This window comes from Antedon mediterranea, chromosome 4 (genome assembly GCF_964355755.1).
Source record: "Antedon mediterranea chromosome 4, ecAntMedi1.1, whole genome shotgun sequence".
Taxonomy (NCBI): Eukaryota; Metazoa; Echinodermata; class Crinoidea; order Comatulida; family Antedonidae; genus Antedon; species Antedon mediterranea.
This window is the reverse complement of record NC_092673.1, coordinates 1,844,934-1,864,407: the sequence shown is the minus strand read 5'-3', so window position 1 is coordinate 1,864,407 and position 19,474 is coordinate 1,844,934. Positions and strand designations below refer to the sequence as shown.

Genomic DNA, 19,474 nt, shown 5'->3' with positions numbered 1-19,474 from the left:
GGGAGGGTATCCCACCACAACCTCGGAAAAGAAATAAAAGTAGAGTGGAAAAATTTAATCATTTTATAATTTACTATTATAAGTAAGATTTTCACTGAACTGATGTTTTAATCAACTTTTTATTTATTACTAATTTGGTGAAAAGTTTTATTCACATTTTAAAACCCCCCAAAAGTAAATGGTACAGCCCATCGAGGTCAGTGCAATCTCAACAAGACAGGTGAACATCAGGATTCCCTAAACTTTGCCTAAGTCTTAGTCTAAGTGCATACTTTTCTATCTTTCGTGCTTTCATAGCAGTAAACAATACCATGGATTATCCAAGTTTTGAACTTAATAAATCACGTTTTCCTCAGGTAGGCTCACAGCAACGTGAAAACCGTTCGACGTGGTAGGCCACTGACTGAGTTAGTGCTTAGACTTTGTTAGGCCACTTGTTGGTTGGTTGGTATTAATTATTATGAATGATTGGTGGGGTAAGACCATTGTATTGAGCCATGGTAGATACCTCTAAGATGCTCTTTAGTATTTAGGCCTACATTCTACATACTGGTCACTGGTACATTACAAGTAGGCTTGCACCATCTGATGACCACCAGCTTTCTGTATATTGCCATTATTATAAATCTATATCCGCTTCCACTTTTCAAACCTCATCGCCAATCTGTGCTTTTATTTCAGACTACATTTATTGGGCGTCTTTACCATTTTCTTGACATTATTGATCCTAGAACGTTGTTTACATCAAATGTAAGTACAGTAGTTTTTTCTTTTAAATGTTGTGTCATTTGGTTGCAATTTGGTTGGAATATTCTTTAGTACAGGTATATTATTCATTGCTATTTTTTTTTTTTTTAGAAAAAATTACAGGAGTCGATTAGTTTGTTGGAAGCATTCAGGAATGGAACGTTACCGGAAGGAATAACAAATCAGCAATTATGGGCGGCACAAAAAATAAAACAGGTTGACAATGTCTTAAGCCTTGATTGCACTGGACTTAATTTGGTCAAATTTGGCTAAAAGTGACCGCGAAAATCTAATCCGAACACTGGCTACAATTCCCACAGGGTTAAATTAACTATGGAGGTAAAACCTCCATGAATTAACCAAGTCCAATAGTTACTTTTACCGACCACTGCCTGCCGGTCTTGGTAAAACTACCCACACGGCAAAAAGTCCAGTCTGAACGTACGACTCATGTTAACACATGTGAGTCAATCTTGTTTTTAACATCACGATTAAATTTTGGTAAAATTCTGGTAAACCTAACTGCGTGAAAATATCCAAATGCGAACGATGGTAAAATTTTCTGATGACATTGGGTAAAGCTATCGTGGTTAAATTAACCATTTTTCAAGTCCAATGCAAACAAGGCTATATTATCATAACGTGAAGTGTATCCTTCACATATCTGATTTATTGTTTCATTTGTAACACATGCCATTCAGTATTATTTCTACTGAACAGAAAAGTTACATTAAATGGTTCTAAAATGTACATTCATCTTTTAAAAAAATGTCATGCTCTTAGTAGAACAGTTAACCTTTCAAAATCCTCTGCATTCAAATCACATCCATTTATTATATATTTTTATCTTCCCAGGCAATCATCCATCCTGATACGGGAGAAAAGGTATTCATGCCATTTAGGATGTCTGGTAAGAAAATATTTAATATTTGGCACATGTTTACAAGCATTTATACAAAATAAATTAAAATCTAGTACATTACTTATTTTTGTTATATTGTTTTTTTGTTTGCATGATAACAATAACATTAACATCCACAATTTTCCAGTTAAATGTTGTGTAACCTGTAGTTTCTGATCACTTAATTTATTTATATTTCTTAGTTTAGTTTATTTTAGTTGTTGATTTTTTTTAGGTTTTGTTCCATTTGGTTCGCCTATTGTTGTTGGTTTACTTTTACCAAACCCCACACTTGCAAGTACTATATTTTGGCAGGTATGGAAAAAATATTTATTCATGCTCAGTGTATATAAAAATTAAGATACCTGAGTGTATCCTACTATCTTATTGGTTAATTTGTATCACATGACATTAAGTATTAGTTCTAATGTATGGTAAAAGTACTACTAAACAGTTCTGTTGCATGTTCAGTTTTTTGAGAATTTTGTGCAGACTGGGCTTAATTTTTATATTATTTATTATTATTTACAGTGGATAAATCAAAGTCACAATGCTATGGTTAATTATGCGAACAGAAATGCAAGCCAGGTAAGTTGCATTGAAATAATAATTTCTCTATAATGATGACTGAGCATATATATCTTGATTACTAGCTCTAGTAAGCATATATAGTGTGTACGTATGTTTTATTTTTATGATAATTAAAAACGTTATTATAATATTCATAACATTTCAGGAGACGCCTTTAAGCAGATTTTTGATGGGTTACTTTGCAGCTGTTGGTAGTGCATGTACAATTGCGGTAATTTTAACAATTTTTTTTTTGTATTTTGTTACTTTGTAAGAGAAACTGCCTAGTAATAATGCTGGAATAAATGCTTAATCTCCCACCCTACTGAATCCCCTTCCACACCACCTGATTTTCTTTATTTTCATACCTTAGGTGAGTCTGAATATGTTACTTAAAAGAGCAACTAAATTAAAAGCCAGCACCAGATTCCTTGTTCAGAGGTTCGTTCCATTTCCTGCTGTAGGTAAGTATTTCCTCGCTGATCTACTGCCCTTTACCCCATCCCCTTTGTACCCCATTCTCCTTACTCATCCCCTTTGTACCCCAATCTTCTTACTCATCCTCTTTGTACCCCATTCTCCTTACTCATCCTCTTTGTACCCCATTCCCATTACACAACCCCTTACCCCGTTCCCCTTACACTCATCCCCTTTGAATTAATTGCGCAATCACCACCAAAGCACCCCTCTCCCCTTTGAACCTTTCGATGTTTACAGTCTGTCATTGCAATTAATTACACACTGCATTATTTTTTGTAGCAACTGCCAGTACTTGTAACTGTATCTTAATGAGATATGGTGAATTGTATGAAGGAATTGATGTAATGGACGACAAAGGTAATTCTGTAGGAACATCAAAAATAGCAGCTAAAAAGGTGAGATTCTTGTTTGTTCAAGACTCTTGTAATTTTATGCCATGGTTCTCACAAGCACTTCAAAAAAATGTTGGTGCAGTATTTTGTGTAAGCTTTCATCACCAGATTCTAACAACATGTGTGCAATCATAAAATCCTTAACAATCAATCATCATTTAACCCCTGTATTTATTATTTTTAAAAATATGAAAGATGAACTTTTTTTATTTATGCTGGTTGACGAGAACCAAACTTAGTCTGAAAGGGGTTTATCTAAGTGGGGTAGTCATTGGGTTGTCAACTAAACATGTGCATAGTTCAATACTTGTACAACAATTTTTTTCATACATTCATTAAAAATAAAACATTTATTTCCTTCATAAACAATAAGTATAAATATAAAATATGAAATGAAGGAGGCGCGGCTTTCTAAAAGCAAAACTTGTTGAAAGTACAATAGTAAATGTTGATTTTCAAATACGTTTGTTATTTTTTAAAATTATTTTTGTTATTCAGTATATTACACAGAGGCGCCTTACAAGATGGAACCACCTTAGCTTCAAGGCGACTCAGATTAATCAAATACAACATTTTAAAACAACTAACAGAAACATCAATCAAATCTTCCAGAATTAACAAGAAATTTTTGTAAATAATATAACAACTTGTTATTTTGTATGTAATGTTAGGCCTTGATGCAGACTGCACTAACTCGAATGGTTCTTCCTGCTCCTATCCTGCTGATACCACCAATCTTGATGTCTTATTTGGAAAAGTAAGTTTCAACATGTGCAATTTCTTTTATACCTCCTTTGTAGTTGTAGTTGACCATTTATTGTGTCTTCCTGCTGAGGCCATCGATTTTGAAAAGAAAGTTCCAATTTATGCATTATCTTGCTTTGTTTCAGGACTAAATTCTTGCGTGGTAATCCACGTTTAACTTTAGCTGTGAATGCAGTCGTGGTGACTTTATCATTTGGATGTGCTCTTCCGGTTGCTATCAGTATTTTTCCACAGTTTTCACAGGTAAATTCTACAAATTATTTACATACAATACGAGTATAATCCCAGTGAGCCTAGGTATGTTTACCAATCACATGCGGTTGACTGTTCTCTAGTCAGGTAGCAGTAAAAAGCACCCTTTAGGCTCAGTGCATGAGTTTTTTTTATTGTTTTCTGCACACGCATAACATGTACAATGAAAGAACAAAATTACGCTACTACAAAAAAAAAGTATGCAGAAGAAGGCCAAAATAAGTTTAGAGACAAAGCCTTGACAAAAATAAAAATATTGGAGGTATAGTAGCCCAGTTCACAAGAACAACTAATAATTAATTAATTAAGAAACAGTAGCAGGAGATTTAATTGCCATAAGCCGCAACCAGAGACTTGTATTTGAGTTTGGTAACTGAATAAAAAAAATGATGATATATAAATTCAGTTTGTATGTAAAATAAAACATTTCTTAATAAAATACACAGAAAAACTATAAAATCACAATCAAATAGTTTATTATTTAAATATGTACATGATTAATAGCAGTAACTGCTGATTTATGATTAACATTAATCATTTCCAAATCACAAAAAAAAAATAAAAAAACAATATAATTTAAATAATAATGTTCAATTTACTATAGCGCAAAATGCAGGACGGCTCTAAGCGCTGAATAATCAACAGAAAAAAGAAGAGCAAAAACTAAAGAAAATGCAAATTAAAAAAGTGGGATTTCAGGAGTTGTTTGATTTTAAATAATAAACACAATAATAATAATACTAATAAATGGATACCAAGTTTAATTAGAAGAAAAAATACACAGTATGAATGCTAAACTTAAACTGTTTCAAGAAAATATCACATAAACATTAAACTATTATCATAAAAATATCACAATACATTAACTAAATTAGTGCAAAGTTTAAACTGTTTCAAGAAAATATCACACACTAAATAAGTTTGTAGGTTGTCTTTTTGGTAAACATGTTTAACAAGAAGAATTTGTGTACTGAAAATGTGATTATACTATATTTGGTCTATTTCCAGTAATATCATTAGATTAATTTCACAGTAAACTTAGGATATTGATTTATCCGTAAATTTTAATAATTAAATATTTTAATTGTGTTATAAATCCAATATGGTATGGCAATCCTGCGTGGGTGACTTGAAATGACACATAACTGATGTGAATTATCTCCACTGATTATTTTGATGAATTGTCCATCACTACTAAATAGTTGTACTTTGTTATCACTTGCTATAATGATGTTATCATCATCATCAACTACAACTGCCCATGGTGTATGCACCTTACCATCTTCAAGTCCTTTATCTATTAGTACTTTCAATGACTTGTTGTCCTTATCATATAATAATACTTGATGGTTTTCCCTGTCTACTAGAAGCACTTCACCAGTTTTTGTAAGTGTAACATCACTGTATTTAAATTGACCTCCTTTTTGTTGTCCTATCTTTATTAACTCCTCACCACTATTAATGTCAAATGTTAAAATGCAACATCCAGTTGTGAAGTCTGCTACATACACAACATTTGTTTTCTCATCTATATGGATACCATATGGTTCTGTCAATTTTCCTTTGCCAATTGATTTGATCATTTTACCATTCATATCACAAACTTGAATGCATTTATTACCTGTATCACTGAATACTATTTTGTAATTCTTCATTTTGTACATTCTGTTAACTTCAACATCTTTTGGTAGTATTATCTTATTTACATATTTTTCTGATTGTAGGTATTTGTAAATTTCATTTGTAAAACAGGAAACCAGCAAATCACCATCATCACACTTGAGCAGTCCATAGGTTTTAACATCAAGTCTAATTTCATTTACCAATCCTTCCTTCTCTACTTTGATATTAATTGGTGATTGGTTGATTGGTGCATCATTGATGTGTACATTTAATGTACAGATTCCTTCAGTTGTACATACTCCTCTTATAACATAATTGTCATTGTTATCATCTTCAACAAGAGCATTGTTGGTTTTTCCTGAAGGTGGTGTCCATGTTGCTTTCAGTTTTGGTGAAATACATGTTTGTGGTTTGCTGATTTTCATAACAATTGGTTGACCTTGGGTCACTGCTTCTGGTGCTGTAACTGTCAAATAGTCTATAACTTGCGTAACATTTCCTATGTTGTGTTGTTTCAGCAAATCAATTTGATTTCTGTTTCCAAAGAATGAAATACTTCCATTGTCTTTTGGCTTGGTTTCTATAGAATTGTTAATTTGATCTTTCAGTGTTTTTAATGCACTTTCACTTAATGTCATAGCAGTTGCTGGTTCACCCTTTACTAACTCATCAAGAAATTCCTCATTTTCTTTCAATTCAGATTTAATTTCTCGTAATTTCTTCATGTGTCCATCATTTACAGCTGTATAATTTTCATAAATCGCTTGAACTTTTTTTTCCATCTTATCACCATTTTTCTTGATTATGTTTATCATTTCCTGAACTTGGTGTCTAATACCTCTTAAACTTGTTTCTTTACTTTCTTTGAGTTTCTCAGCAATCCTGTTACCGGATTGTATTCCATAGTTTAGTTTTTTAGTGTATTTATCAGCAGCTCTTTGTAACTCTTTTGCCGTCTCCTTAAATGTATTGAACGCTGTTGCAACATCAATTGTGTCATGGTCTTCTGTTGCCTTGTGCCTTGTTACTGTACAATTTATGCATATTGGTACTTTACATGTTGTACAGTACATCTCTAGTGGCTTATCATGAGTGAAACAAATGGCTGGTTTTAATAATGCAAATTGCTGTGGCGTCATTGTCTGCACTTCGTCTGCTGAGAGTAGAGTATGTTTTTTGGTTGTTGGAAGTAGTTTATGTGGTTTGCTACAGCTGTGGCACAAGTAATGTTCACATTCCTGGCAGTAATTTTCAACCTGTTCTTTATTTTCACAAATACATTTCATCTCTGGTTTCTTTGCAATTTTTGGATTGTTACTTGTCGCCATCCTGCAATAGTAAAGTATATAGCTTGAAAAATTGTGATGATTGCTGGAAAAATTTGAAAAATTTTTCTGCTTCATATACTTAGTTTTCCCGTTTCATTTTAAAGATATTGTTGCAATATAATTAAATTAACTTTGGCTCTTTAAATATAACAATTTATGACTTTACTGCTTGATAAGCAATAAACGAATGGCCCAGCATCGAAATATATGACATTAAAAATCAGTTTGGCTTTTTCGTTTTGATCTGGAGTAGACAAAACATTGCCTTACAACTCCGCAATTGCGCAGTTCGCGTTAATGCGGATCAAAGCAATGCTATTACATGTCGAAACACAATTTTACCACTGGTGGTTCCAAGGAAAAAGAAAAAAAAATAAATGTTTTGATTGATTTGTAGTATTGTACCCCTTGTAGACTAAAGCAACAAAGTAATTTTCTATACTTGAGACTCATTATACAGTTGTTATTGCTGCTAATATTATGTTTATTAATTCTTATTTTAAATGAATATTAACTAACCTTGACTAATCTGATACCGAAGAGCTTTTATGTTTACTTGCTGATGGTTTGAAATTCAATTGTGTGGTATTCTTTATTTTTAATTTATTTTTATTATGTATTCTTTAATTGCGTCATGGGAAGTAGTTTGTATGTATGGGTAAATCCTGTCCTGAACAAACAATGTCAAGGATAAAAAAGCATGGATACAAAGATTGCTAATAATGTGATCACTAGATTTATTTACATTTTATAAACATATTTACATATTTTACAAATATATGAAAATCAAATCAGTGTTTCAAGCAAGTGTATATTGGCTTGTGCATGCATTGTGTTTGTTAGGGAGTTGTTCTAATAACAACTCCCTGGTTTAATTTGTTGATTTGTATTATATTTTGTAAAATGTAATATCTTTTACCTAAATAAATAATAATAATAATGAATACAAATCGTTTTTCCAGATTGCAACATCCAAGCTGGAAAAAGAGATTCAAGACTCTACGAAAGAAGTGACGTTGATGTACAACAAGGGACTGTAGATATTTATAGATATATGAGTCATCGTGTGTGTCTAAAATAATAGACAAAAAATTCAAAGGCAAATTACTGAAAATAATAACACTGCTGTGGGTATCAGGGGCTGGATCTCAATAGAGATACAAAATAAAATAAACAAAAAGCTAAATCAAAATGCTAAACTAAAACAGCCAGAAAATTAGCAGAGCTTTCTGGCAACACTAGCCCTTCATCAGTTTAAGGGACAATAAGAATAAATATATTAATCAAGTATATATAATAATTTATGGATGATGAATGAACTTGTATTTTTATATACAATAAAGATATCAATTTGATAAAAGTTGTATTTCTTTTTATCTGCATTTTAAACATTTGTTTGGAAAGAAAAAATGTTGAGTAGTATAATCTAAACATGTATAAGACTTTACACAAATAAGATGTAAAATAATGTTGATCACAGCAAGCAATACTCACTGATCTACACATAATATGCATGCATGCAAGGTTAAAATCTCAACTAAAGTTACAAAAATAATACAACATATTACAAGATGAAATTATTATATAGATGTATCATATCATATATATTTTTGTATATCGAATGTAATCAGTTAATTTTATGCACATTTTGATCCACTGTTGCACATAAAAAAGTATAAAATGTACTTCCACCATGCCAAGGCAGTCTAACAACAGGACACTGAGCTCGCCTTGCCAAGATAGGATCAGAGTTCTTTGATCTTATGTCTGGCTGTGACAAATACCAACAGTACTGTTTATTATGTACATATTCTCTGCGTAAGGGGTGTGGAACGGATCATGTCGCAGCCGCAGATAAATCCTTTGATCTCCGGAGCTCAGCATCCTGTTAGATTGCCTTGCTTCCACACAGTTTTTTTCCTACTACTGTACAGCACATGGTACAAGCAAGCTGCATTACCTTTTGTCGTAAAAGGCGCGTCACTATCACTGTAAACAATACTTAACTGCTGCATGGAGACATAGAAAGACTACACTTAATATATAATATATAAATATTTACCGCCCACCATATTATCTACTAACATTATTTTACCATTTATCTAATTCAATAATATATTATATATTTTTTAATTTTTTTTTTTTTTTTTTTTTTTTTTATTTTATTTGTTTTTTTTCCTTCAAAATTATATAATGTAACCTAAATCTAAATAAAATAAATAAATAATACAGTACTAAAAATAAGACTAAATAGTATAATAAAACTTGTATCACATTTAATTAAATTACAAATAACTATTAATATTAAATATAATAAGAACAAATAATCATATAAAAGTTGCATTTATTTTAATAATAACAGTATAATAAATCAATTAGCAGTTATATATATATATATATATATATTTTTTTTTTAGTAATAATAATGATAATATATTCGCTTAAACTTGAAAATATTTATAATACTGATAATAAATAGATAATAACATTAACTCCATCATATAGGTTAAGTATTGTTCGATATGTAAGATTACCTTGTTTTTACTAATTTCATTTTACTGTACTTGTATAATTCGCTTCTTAGTTAAGACTTAAATGTTATTTTTTGATACTTTTCTTTTTGTTTTTACATTGTAAATGAACGCACCGTCTTATAAACGTGTGCCGCTGATACAAAAGCGTTCGTTCAATAAATTTATCTTTATCTTTATCTAGAAACATTTCTTACGTCACATCATTTAAAGGCCTTACACGCATTACTGCACAAAAAAAAAAGAATATAAAAATATAAATAGATACAGGTAAACCCGACATGTGTTTAGGTTTCGATCCAAGTCGGCCCTAAACCGTCTCGGCCAAAGTCAAGTCGGCCCCAAGTCAAGTCGGCCTCAAGTCAACTCGGCCTCAAGTCAACTCGGCCTCAAGTCAACTCGGCCTTACGTCAACTCGGCCAAAAAATAATCGGTCAACTCGGCCCCGTTAAAGTATGGAACGCAAAAAGTGCAAATGAAGGGGATTGATAAAATAATATTTCTTCACAATTTTTTAACTATGAATAATTCTGACTTTTAATGAACATTATTATTTAGACAATAATATATTTAGCAAAAAAAATAGGAATGATTTCACCAACTTTCCTTTATTTACGTTTAATAAAATTTCGTAGCTGAGCCTCCCTGCGCGTTTGCCAGCTTTTTCGATATCTACAACTGCTACGTGTTTTCGCTGACCGGGGGATTCCCCTTTTTAAAAAACGCAAATCATGCACAAAAACGATGTAGGCCTACGATCATTTTTTCTACGGCCAAATGGTGGAACGTAGGCCTCCGTCTTCGATTTCCTAAAATACGGTACCTGCACGTGTTTTTTGTAACACGCGGGTACTTCTATTCATATTGGCAATGAGTTCATTTTTTTATATGATATTATATTTTTTATTTCTTCATTTTTTTTAAAACGTGGATAGTAAGAATCGTAATAATATTAAGCACTTTTTGCCTTCCATACTTTATTGTGGCCGAGTTGACCGATTAGTTTTTGGCCGAGTTGACGTGAGGCCGAGTTGACTTGAGGCCGAGTTGACTTAAGGCCGAGTTGACTTGGGGCCGACATGACGTGGGGCCGACTTGACTTTGGCCGAGACGGTTTGGGGCCGACTTGACCTGCACCCGTGTTTATTTATTGTGTTGCAATAAAATTCCATAGTATGCACACGAGTAATAATTATAGTATGAGGAAGAGATAATACGGTACATAAGTAAAGTGTAAGTATGACTACTAAAATTTCTAGGCTAGGCCCTGTCTGTGAGTGTAGTATAGTACAGCCTACCTAAACCTACTGTAACTCTAAGGTAAGGCCCTACCTAATCTACTGAAACAGAGGCTGAGTACTACTAGGCTAGGAAGGAACTGACTGTGTGTCGTGTAGCCATGTAGCCTGCACTATATAGCTTAGTTAGGCCGCTATGCCTACTCAGTTTTTAGAAAGGCTGAATGTGCATTGCAAACAAATCAAGCAAATGTTTTGCTATGCGAGAAGTAAAATAATTGCTTGTTGCATTTACCATCTCGTATTTACCTTATAGCTCTGAGCAGGTATGTAATTGCACAGAAATTCACATACTGCATATTATTACAGTTTCAGGTTGAATAATTCAAAGGATGGATAAGAACAAGAGGAATGATGAAAGAAAGAAGCGCCTTAACAAGTACCATAACAAGTTTGTTAAAACAGTGGACCCCCTTGCAATGTTGGGTTATTTCCCTAAAATGCATAAGAGAACCAAGGTGAATTATTCAGTTTTTCTGTAATGTGTTTGCCTAATAAATAAGGGAAAACCAAATATACACAAAGGTCTTATTACCCCAGTTGCATCCATCCATCCTAATGCTCTGTCTACACTATCAAACTTATGTGACAAAAAAATGTGATGTGCCCATATATGGACACGATGTTGTCATATCACTACCATATTTGGGCACATCACACTTTTTTTGTCAAAATAGTTTGATAGTGTAGAAAGAGCTTTAGGCAACACTGGTCTTTCAACATTTTTCGTTTTATTTTCTATTATTTATTATTCTCGAAAAAAAGCCCCCCCCCCCCCCCCCCAAAGAAGCCCATCTCAAAAAGAAGCCCATCTTGAAACGAATCCCACCCAAGAGTACTTAAAAAAAAGAAATTTTATTATTTAGGAAGGTATAACATGCAGAACTAAAAATGACGGGCATGAAGCAGGAGCAGAGGAACTACTCATGAAGTTGACAAAGGCTGACAGTGATTGGTATGACTGCCTAATGGAAGCACTGAAAGAGTGTGAATATGAAGAGTTATTGAACTTGTTAAAAGATGATGTTGAGGAGGAACATCAGGTTGAAACGGATGCATACAATAGAGCATCATCCACTAGTAGAGTTGAGCAGACAGTCTCTTCTCCTCATCAGGAAAGCTCAGATCTAGGATCGAAATTCAGTCAATTGCATTCCCCTGCAGAACAACATCAACGAGTTCAACAACAAAGTTCACAAGTACTTGGTCAACAACAACATCAATCTACTTCAAGCCAAATACCAACAAGTCCTGCCCTGACTCCTTTAAGTCCTGTCCTGCCCACCTCAAGTTCAATACAACAATACAGTCAACAACGGACCCCTGCAATGACAACAGCGGGAATTCATCAACCGTCAACTCCTACAAGCCCAAGGCTAGATGTAGGGTACGGGGGTGACTATCGAGAATATCACCATTCCCATTCTCGTAAGTAAGGATTTGTACTGTATGCTTTTGGTAATATAGAAATAGTATAATATATCATGGGGAAATAAGTTATTTCTCCATGAATATATCTATAGTAATATTCATAATATTATCTAGCTAATTGTGATTACTTTCTGCATACCTTTTGTTAAATCAAGATAATAAAGAAGGCTTGCAGCGACGGACATCTGACGTAGTAGATATACATAAACTGACCTTAGGACAAGCTAAACAAGGCGTACGAGAAGCATTCAATAAAAGAATGAACCACAACTTATATCCAAACAATAACTGGAAATCATTGGCAGCTAATTTGGGTAAATTATCTTTAAATAATATTTAGCATACTAATTTGGGGACTTGAATATGGTTTTTTTTTCCGAGTACTGTATTTTTTAGTGTTAATAAGTATCAACAAGCCTTTTTAACTTAATAAACATTTAGCATGCCAATAAAAAAGTACTGAACTTTAGGGTTAGATCAAGACACAACTTTGCACTGATTACTAGCTGTATTATTTGTATTAATTGTATTATACCAATCAAATACGTCATTTTGTTCTTATTGCTAAACATAATTAAGGATTATGTTTTGAATTTTCTTAGATATGTCTGTGGATGAAGTTGACAACATTCAGGATGCTTCAGAGATGTATGAAAAGTTGAAAACATCTGGAATGAAATTGGTAGAACTAGTTGAACGTTTACAAGAATTGAAGCGAGTTGATCTGGTATCTGATATTCGACAATTCCATAATATTGATGAAATAAAAACAGAAGGGAAAATCGAGGTAAGACTATGATTATGATGAACTTTTTAAACTTATCTGATTTAAGCACACAAGAATATAACAGTGTTCAACATAACTTAGTCAATAAATCTTTTGTTCCACCAAATTCTCTTTTACTTTTTCTCTTTATTTCATTCACTACACCCAATTCACTACAAATATGTCGTCTAGACAAAATAAAGTATGACTTTCCAATATATTTTCAGGGAAATAAGCAAGTAAGCCAGATAGCATCTGATATATTGATGATGAGAGAGCAAGAAGGCAAAGAGAAAGAAAATTATAGTATTCCAGATGATATAAAAATAGAGAATGAACATGGTGGCAGTGTTAAAGAATCTCCGGTAAAGTTATCCAGATCACAAGAAATGACATCAAATGTTGGTATATCCAGCCCTGCTCTAGAGTCCAACATAAATCCTATGACAAGCCCAGCTGCAAGAAAGTCTGACAATAAAGAAAGTAATGTTAAACCTAAGGATAACCAGCCAAAACAAGAGAGAGCACTGAGGGGCGGCAGTTCTTTAGTTAGTTGCGGAGAAACATTGCCGTATGTGCCTACCTCACTACCAGTGACCCTGAGAGATGACAACCAACCACCATTCAATAGTCAAATTGCTGTAAGTGAACCCTACATACCACATTCGGTTTTGGAAGCACAAACTAAACCAAAGGAACCAGCATCTGTGAATGTTGACAGATCAAGTGTAACTGCATTGGTACAGCAGAGCTCAAATGACCCTGAATTGATGGAAGAACAGTCAAATGTACCAGCATCTGTGGATATTGCAGCATCGAGAGAAACGGAATTAATGCCTTCACAGAATGAGGGATCAAGTATTGAGCCATCGATGCAAGAAAGTGGATCAGGACATGCAGAATTTGAAATGGAATCGATGCAGTCCCAAGAAGATGTGAATGCAGGAAGTGTTCATGAATTTGTTGGGCAGCATCAAGAAGATAGGGAATTGGTTGCTGAAGGTGTTCAGGGGAATGGTGGGAAGGGAGAGGAGGAGGATAGACAAGATGTGGTGGCACCATGTGATGAGACCTCCGTGGATCCTCCAATCAATTCAGCTTCGGCCGCTGGCCAATCATTCACGTCGAAACTCGTAACTGCAGGAGCAGAAGCAGCTCTTTTCTTCATGAAAAAAGCATTCTAACAAACCACTTTGTATAACAATTACAGTAGTTGTGGTAAAATGTCTCCCAATAATATGGAAATGTGCAACTTATCAAATTGTAGAGGACAACATTCTTAAGCTCTGTCTACACTATCAAACAATATGTGACAAAAAAATGTGATGTTCCCAAAGGGTAGTGATACTGTGCTGTATGCCCAAATATGGGAGTGATATGACATCATCATGTCCATATTATGGGCACATCACATTGTTTTGTCACATATTGTTTGATAGTGTAGACAGAGCTTTACAGCCATGTACAGTAGATCTGGAAAATGTGCAATTAAAAACTATACTTGTAATAATAATATATTTATTTCCTTCAAATAAATGTATTTAAGTGAATAAAAACTACATAGAGGAGGAGGGCAGACAAATTGAGGAACAAGTTCCAATAACCCGTTGGCTGATCCACTTAATTTCAAGCCCTGCTCTTCCACACAACACCACCAACGATATACTACTGTATACCTGAAATACTTTTATATTGTTTATTGTTGTAAAGTGTAAATAGTAAATGTGACTCTCCACCAGAATACATCGAAATACAGAACTTTTCGCACCAAGGTGAATGTTATTTTTTTTTAAATTATGGATAGGTCTGAGAACAATAGAAGTAATGCATTTTTGTTCAACAACTAAGACCTACCAGAGATCAATATAGCTGTATCTCATTTTTAAGTGCGATTTCTTAAATGGTAGGAACAATTTTTGCTATCTGTAAAATATTATATGTAAATACTAATATATTTAGAAATGATAAAGATGAGAAAATCTGTGAGAATGTGAAAAAGCCGTCGCAGCTGAGATTATAAATTAAAAACATTGATTTTATAATTAATTATTATTTTATTTAATTTGTATATATAAATTATAATAAGATTGCATAATCAGGTCCACTAAGAATGAACTTAAAGTAGAGAAGCATATTGCATATTCCAAGCAATGAAATACAAGCCGTTGTGTAGAACCTTGACTAACTGTGGATGATAAGATTCAATATTGAATTTATATATTGTTATGTATTCATCATGAATGAAAGATAACTAAGAAACTCTAGTGTCGTCCCAAGATGTCTTATTGTGTTTTATTACTTTCACGACGCGATCTCGGATCATCTATTAATGTTGTGGTGCGGCCTAAGGTTCCAGGACGATTTGGCCCTGCGTCTGGTTTAGAATGGAAACCACACTGATAGTCGAGCTTTAGAAATTAAGATGCGCGACTACGATTTTTTAAAAGGCACCACTGGCGTTGCATAGAACGATCAATCGTCCGAGACAACACGTGGCGATACGGTGTGTTGAGTGTGCATTTATATCATTAAAAAAGTATACAGTTAATTCCTATTGTAAGTTTGAAAGATTGCGATTTTAGTAGGCTAGTTAGACTCATCATGAGGCCTAGCTAGGCTAGAGTGTTACTTAATACTGTTAAATTAGCTAGGCTACTCTATACTGTATATGGGCTAGGCCTACTAGCTAGCTAGGCCTTTTTATAAAAACAGGTAGGCCTAGGCCTCTAAGGGCTACACGGTACACGCGGAGCTGCTGCCGAATTCCTCGCTGTACCACGGTAAATCTATCCTACTACTACTAGGCCTAGGGGACTAGTGAGGCCTAGGCGCCGGATGTCCATACGGATTACCGCCTCTTTAGCCTTAGATCTACAACAAGGTCCTAGCTAGTAGCTAGTAGTAGTAATAATAGTATTACTACTACTACTAGTACTACTAGGCCAGAGAAGGAAGGTCTAGCTAGCTAGGCAAGGAATACCGGAATACCCAGTCGGCTAGTAGGCTATCCTAAAGCATGGCACTTGGTGTCAATACTCTATCTATAGCTAGGCCTACTAACTTTCATAATTAATGTTATATAATTAAATTAAATTAATAATTAATTTACACAGTTACATACATAGTCAAAAGAACGTACATGTCCAGGTTTTTTAAATCAACGTTTTTTGCTTTTTTTTTCCCCGCCATTCAGTCTGCCAGAATGACATACTGTAATCCATTAGTTGTTTACATTGAGTCTTTGCGGAACTTATATTTTGTTTAGGTTGAGATATGGTGTTCTTTATCTGCAATGCGTGTGGTCAGTCTGTGAAGAAAGCGCAAGTTGAGAAACATTACCTACAACAGTGTCGGCAATGTGAGGTTCTATCATGTATGGACTGTGGCCAAGATTTTGTGTAAGTATTTTGCTAAAATATATTTCGGTATGCAGAGGCAGAGTGTGGAAGTCCGTCTACAAAAACCCCCAGCCTTGTACACGCCAGCTACTACCAGTGAACAGGGGAAAATTTTATTTTAAATTTTTGTTTAGCAATATTGCTAATCAAACTGATTTTTGAGTTGGCAAAAAGGTTGTTTTTGTATAGCTTTTTGCTATGCTAGTTATTTATTCCCTGGTGAAGAAATGAATGCTACTACTAGCTACAATGTTCAGTTCTTGGTCTTGTAAATTAACAAATGTCAATGAAGCAACCAACCCCTCATCATTAAAGGTTTTCAACTACATTGCATGGTGGTTGGCAGTATTTTTTTTTTCTCTATAATTCTTGAAATTGGAAATTGTATTAATGTTAATATTCTTAATGTTGATATCTATATTCCACAGTGGAGATGGCTACAAAGAACATACAAAATGCATATCAGAAAATGAAAAGTATGGAAGTAAAAAAGAAGTTAGTAATATAAAACCAAACAAAGGTGATGTGAAGCAGGCTGCATGGTTAGAGGTAAAAACAACAATCTTTTATTTCGCATTAAAACACAACATCATAAAAATGTATGTTATTTTCAATATTGATGTACTTGTAATGAAATATATTTGATTTGATGTTATTTTAGAGAGTGAGAGAGGCTTCTACCAGTAGTCATACCAACCCTAAAATGAAAAGTTTACTCAACCAGATCATTGAGTACCCAAATATACCACGCAAGAAAACTAAATTTGAAGTAAGTGCATACAAACTGTTGGTCAATGAATAATTTAAAAAGCCATATTGCTAGTACAGTACAGTAATATCATTTTTGTTATTAATGTTTTGTGAATGAAACATGTGTGAATAAAAAATAATTTGAATAGTTTTATTGGGTTTTACAGAATTTTCTTAAGAATAGTTTGAGATTATATGACAAACATTTAATGCAGCAGGCATGGTTGATTGTATCAGGACCAGATGACAAAGTAAGTTTGATATAGACCACATTTCTATATATCCATTAAACTTAATACATATCTCAATACATACAATTTGTATCTGTATTCCTGACCAATATAATTATTGAAAGAAATATTGTCCCCCAAAAACATGAAAAATAAAGATTAATTAAATCAGACTTTGAATATGTCCAATCTTGACGATTTTAAAAGTTTCTTTTTTTCCAGTGTTTTGAGTGTGTGGTTTTGATACTAATATCAATATTAATTTTTATCTAGAAAACAACTGAAGAAACTAGCAAAAAAATTGGTGAAAAGAACGAGCAACAAACAAAGAATATTGTAGAGACGGATGCCACGCAGGTAGAGGGCAGTATATCAAGTTGCAACGGGAAGAAGAAGAGGACTCATTCTGATGATGAAGGTAATGTGAATTAGCTACATTATTGACACACAGACGCGCATATTTTTTTTTAATGAGCGCCTTTCTAATACCATTAATTATTATTGGGTATCATCTATGAATTCGTATGTCAAAAAACCAATTGATTTTGTTTTGAGATATCTAATCTTGTACACAGACAATCAAACAGGAGTAAAATAGTTATGAAAACAATTGTAAAATTTGTTGTTTTTGTTTTACAGTTAACATATTTTAATTCAATTTTATTTTTTTGGAGAATTATAAAAACAATTGTAAAATTTGTTGTTTTTGTTTTATAGTTAACATATTTTAATTCAATTTAACTTTTTTTTTTTTATCAAATAACTGAAATAATAGAGTTTTGATATTTTATATTTCTGCTATAGGTGATGATTGTGAAGTTTCATCTAAACAAGCTTGTTTACAAATAAGTCATGATATAAAACATACAGGTAAATATTTGTAAATGTGTTACCATATTTTATAGTTGAATGAACTTTTAAGTGGAATTTTGTACTTTTTATATTAGAATTACAAATTTAGCCCAATTCAGATTTTTCTGCAATGCCATTTCTTTTTGATAAACCAGAATTAAATTATATTTTTATGTTTTTATAATAGTCACCTAGGAGTAAGCTGAAATTCTTGATTCTTTAACAGTTCGTGTTTTTATCATTTTTTTTGCATAGAAAAATTCAAGTGGAGCTCTGTGATTAAACGGATATTACGAGAAAAAGAAAATAATGAAATGTCAATAAAGAAATTAAGAAAAAAGGTAGATATGTATTTGTATTCTTTGCTTTGGTTACATAAACTCAAACAATTTTATAATACTGTTAAAAAATATCTGTCAGCTAATGACATGATTATTACCCACAACGTTTTACTGAAATTCAGTAGACAGTCCGCAGACAGAGATTGTTGAGAGACGTTGTATGCTGGTAAATGCAGCTACAGAAATTAGTGAATTTAGCAAACAGGATGGTAGAACAACAACTGGGTGCAGAAATAGGTTCAGTCATAAAACTCTTTCTACACTAAACTTTATGTGACAACAAAATACGATGTGCCCATATATGGACATGATGATGGCATATCACTACCATATTTGGAAATATCACTACCATATTTGGGCACATCACACTTTTTTTTGTCAAAAGTAGTTTGCTAGTGTTGACAGAGCTTTAGTATGTTCCATTATGCAGTCCTGTTTTAGTAGACTCGGTACTAAAGTTGATTATTGATTAATTCCGGTTTTTTTTTGCAGGTAATAGCCGAGTACATGAGCAGCAATGTAAATGGTAAAACAGAAGAAGAATTAAGGGATAAGTTTTACAAGAAAATTAACTCAATCTCATCTTTAAAAACAGAAGATAAAAGAATTAAATTAATTATGACAATGGATTAAAACATTTTAAAATAATATTTTACAACTTGTCATATTTCCTGTTTCCGGTCAGTGAACTCCTTTGAACATTGCTACTGTATTAGTTTTGATCTTACAGATAAAAGAATACAGATGTATAAATCTATTAATAAAATAAAATCTTAAACATCATGCATTTAAAATTTTGATTTGTTCAATTTAATAGGA

At 33.0% G+C, this 19,474-nt stretch overlaps 4 protein-coding genes across 4 annotated transcripts; 3 read left to right on the top strand and 1 right to left on the bottom strand.

The window, feature by feature from the left end:
* The first annotated feature begins 218 nt into the window (after positions 1-218).
* LOC140047521 (sideroflexin-5-like) lies at positions 219-8,372 on the top strand. The gene is made up of 12 exons (XM_072092565.1): positions 219-356; positions 682-750; positions 859-963; positions 1,603-1,657; positions 1,884-1,963; positions 2,180-2,236; positions 2,385-2,450; positions 2,592-2,682; positions 2,978-3,093; positions 3,762-3,847; positions 3,981-4,098; positions 8,021-8,372. The coding sequence occupies exons 1-12, from the start codon at positions 312-314 to the stop codon at positions 8,096-8,098; spliced, it is 966 nt and encodes a 321-aa protein (XP_071948666.1). The 5' UTR covers positions 219-311; the 3' UTR covers positions 8,099-8,372.
* LOC140046575 (uncharacterized) lies at positions 5,172-7,058 on the bottom strand. Its single transcript, XM_072091273.1, has one exon. The coding sequence runs from the start codon at positions 7,056-7,058 to the stop codon at positions 5,172-5,174; it is 1,887 nt and encodes a 628-aa protein (XP_071947374.1).
* A 2,279-nt stretch (positions 8,373-10,651) lies between the features above and the next one.
* LOC140047520 (uncharacterized) lies at positions 10,652-15,351 on the top strand. Its single transcript, XM_072092564.1, has 6 exons — positions 10,652-10,822; positions 11,197-11,345; positions 11,754-12,315; positions 12,474-12,632; positions 12,921-13,105; positions 13,312-15,351. Exons 2-6 carry the CDS (start codon positions 11,220-11,222, stop codon positions 14,266-14,268), a joined length of 1,989 nt encoding a protein of 662 aa, XP_071948665.1. The 5' UTR covers positions 10,652-10,822; positions 11,197-11,219; the 3' UTR covers positions 14,269-15,351.
* A 197-nt stretch (positions 15,352-15,548) lies between these two features.
* Positions 15,549-19,437, top strand: LOC140047519 (uncharacterized protein C16C10.8-like). The gene is made up of 9 exons (XM_072092563.1): positions 15,549-15,640; positions 16,350-16,482; positions 16,911-17,031; positions 17,144-17,251; positions 17,400-17,483; positions 17,736-17,880; positions 18,267-18,332; positions 18,570-18,655; positions 19,148-19,437. The coding sequence occupies exons 2-9, from the start codon at positions 16,358-16,360 to the stop codon at positions 19,286-19,288; spliced, it is 876 nt and encodes a 291-aa protein (XP_071948664.1). The 5' UTR covers positions 15,549-15,640; positions 16,350-16,357; the 3' UTR covers positions 19,289-19,437.
* The last annotated feature ends 37 nt before the right edge of the window (positions 19,438-19,474 follow it).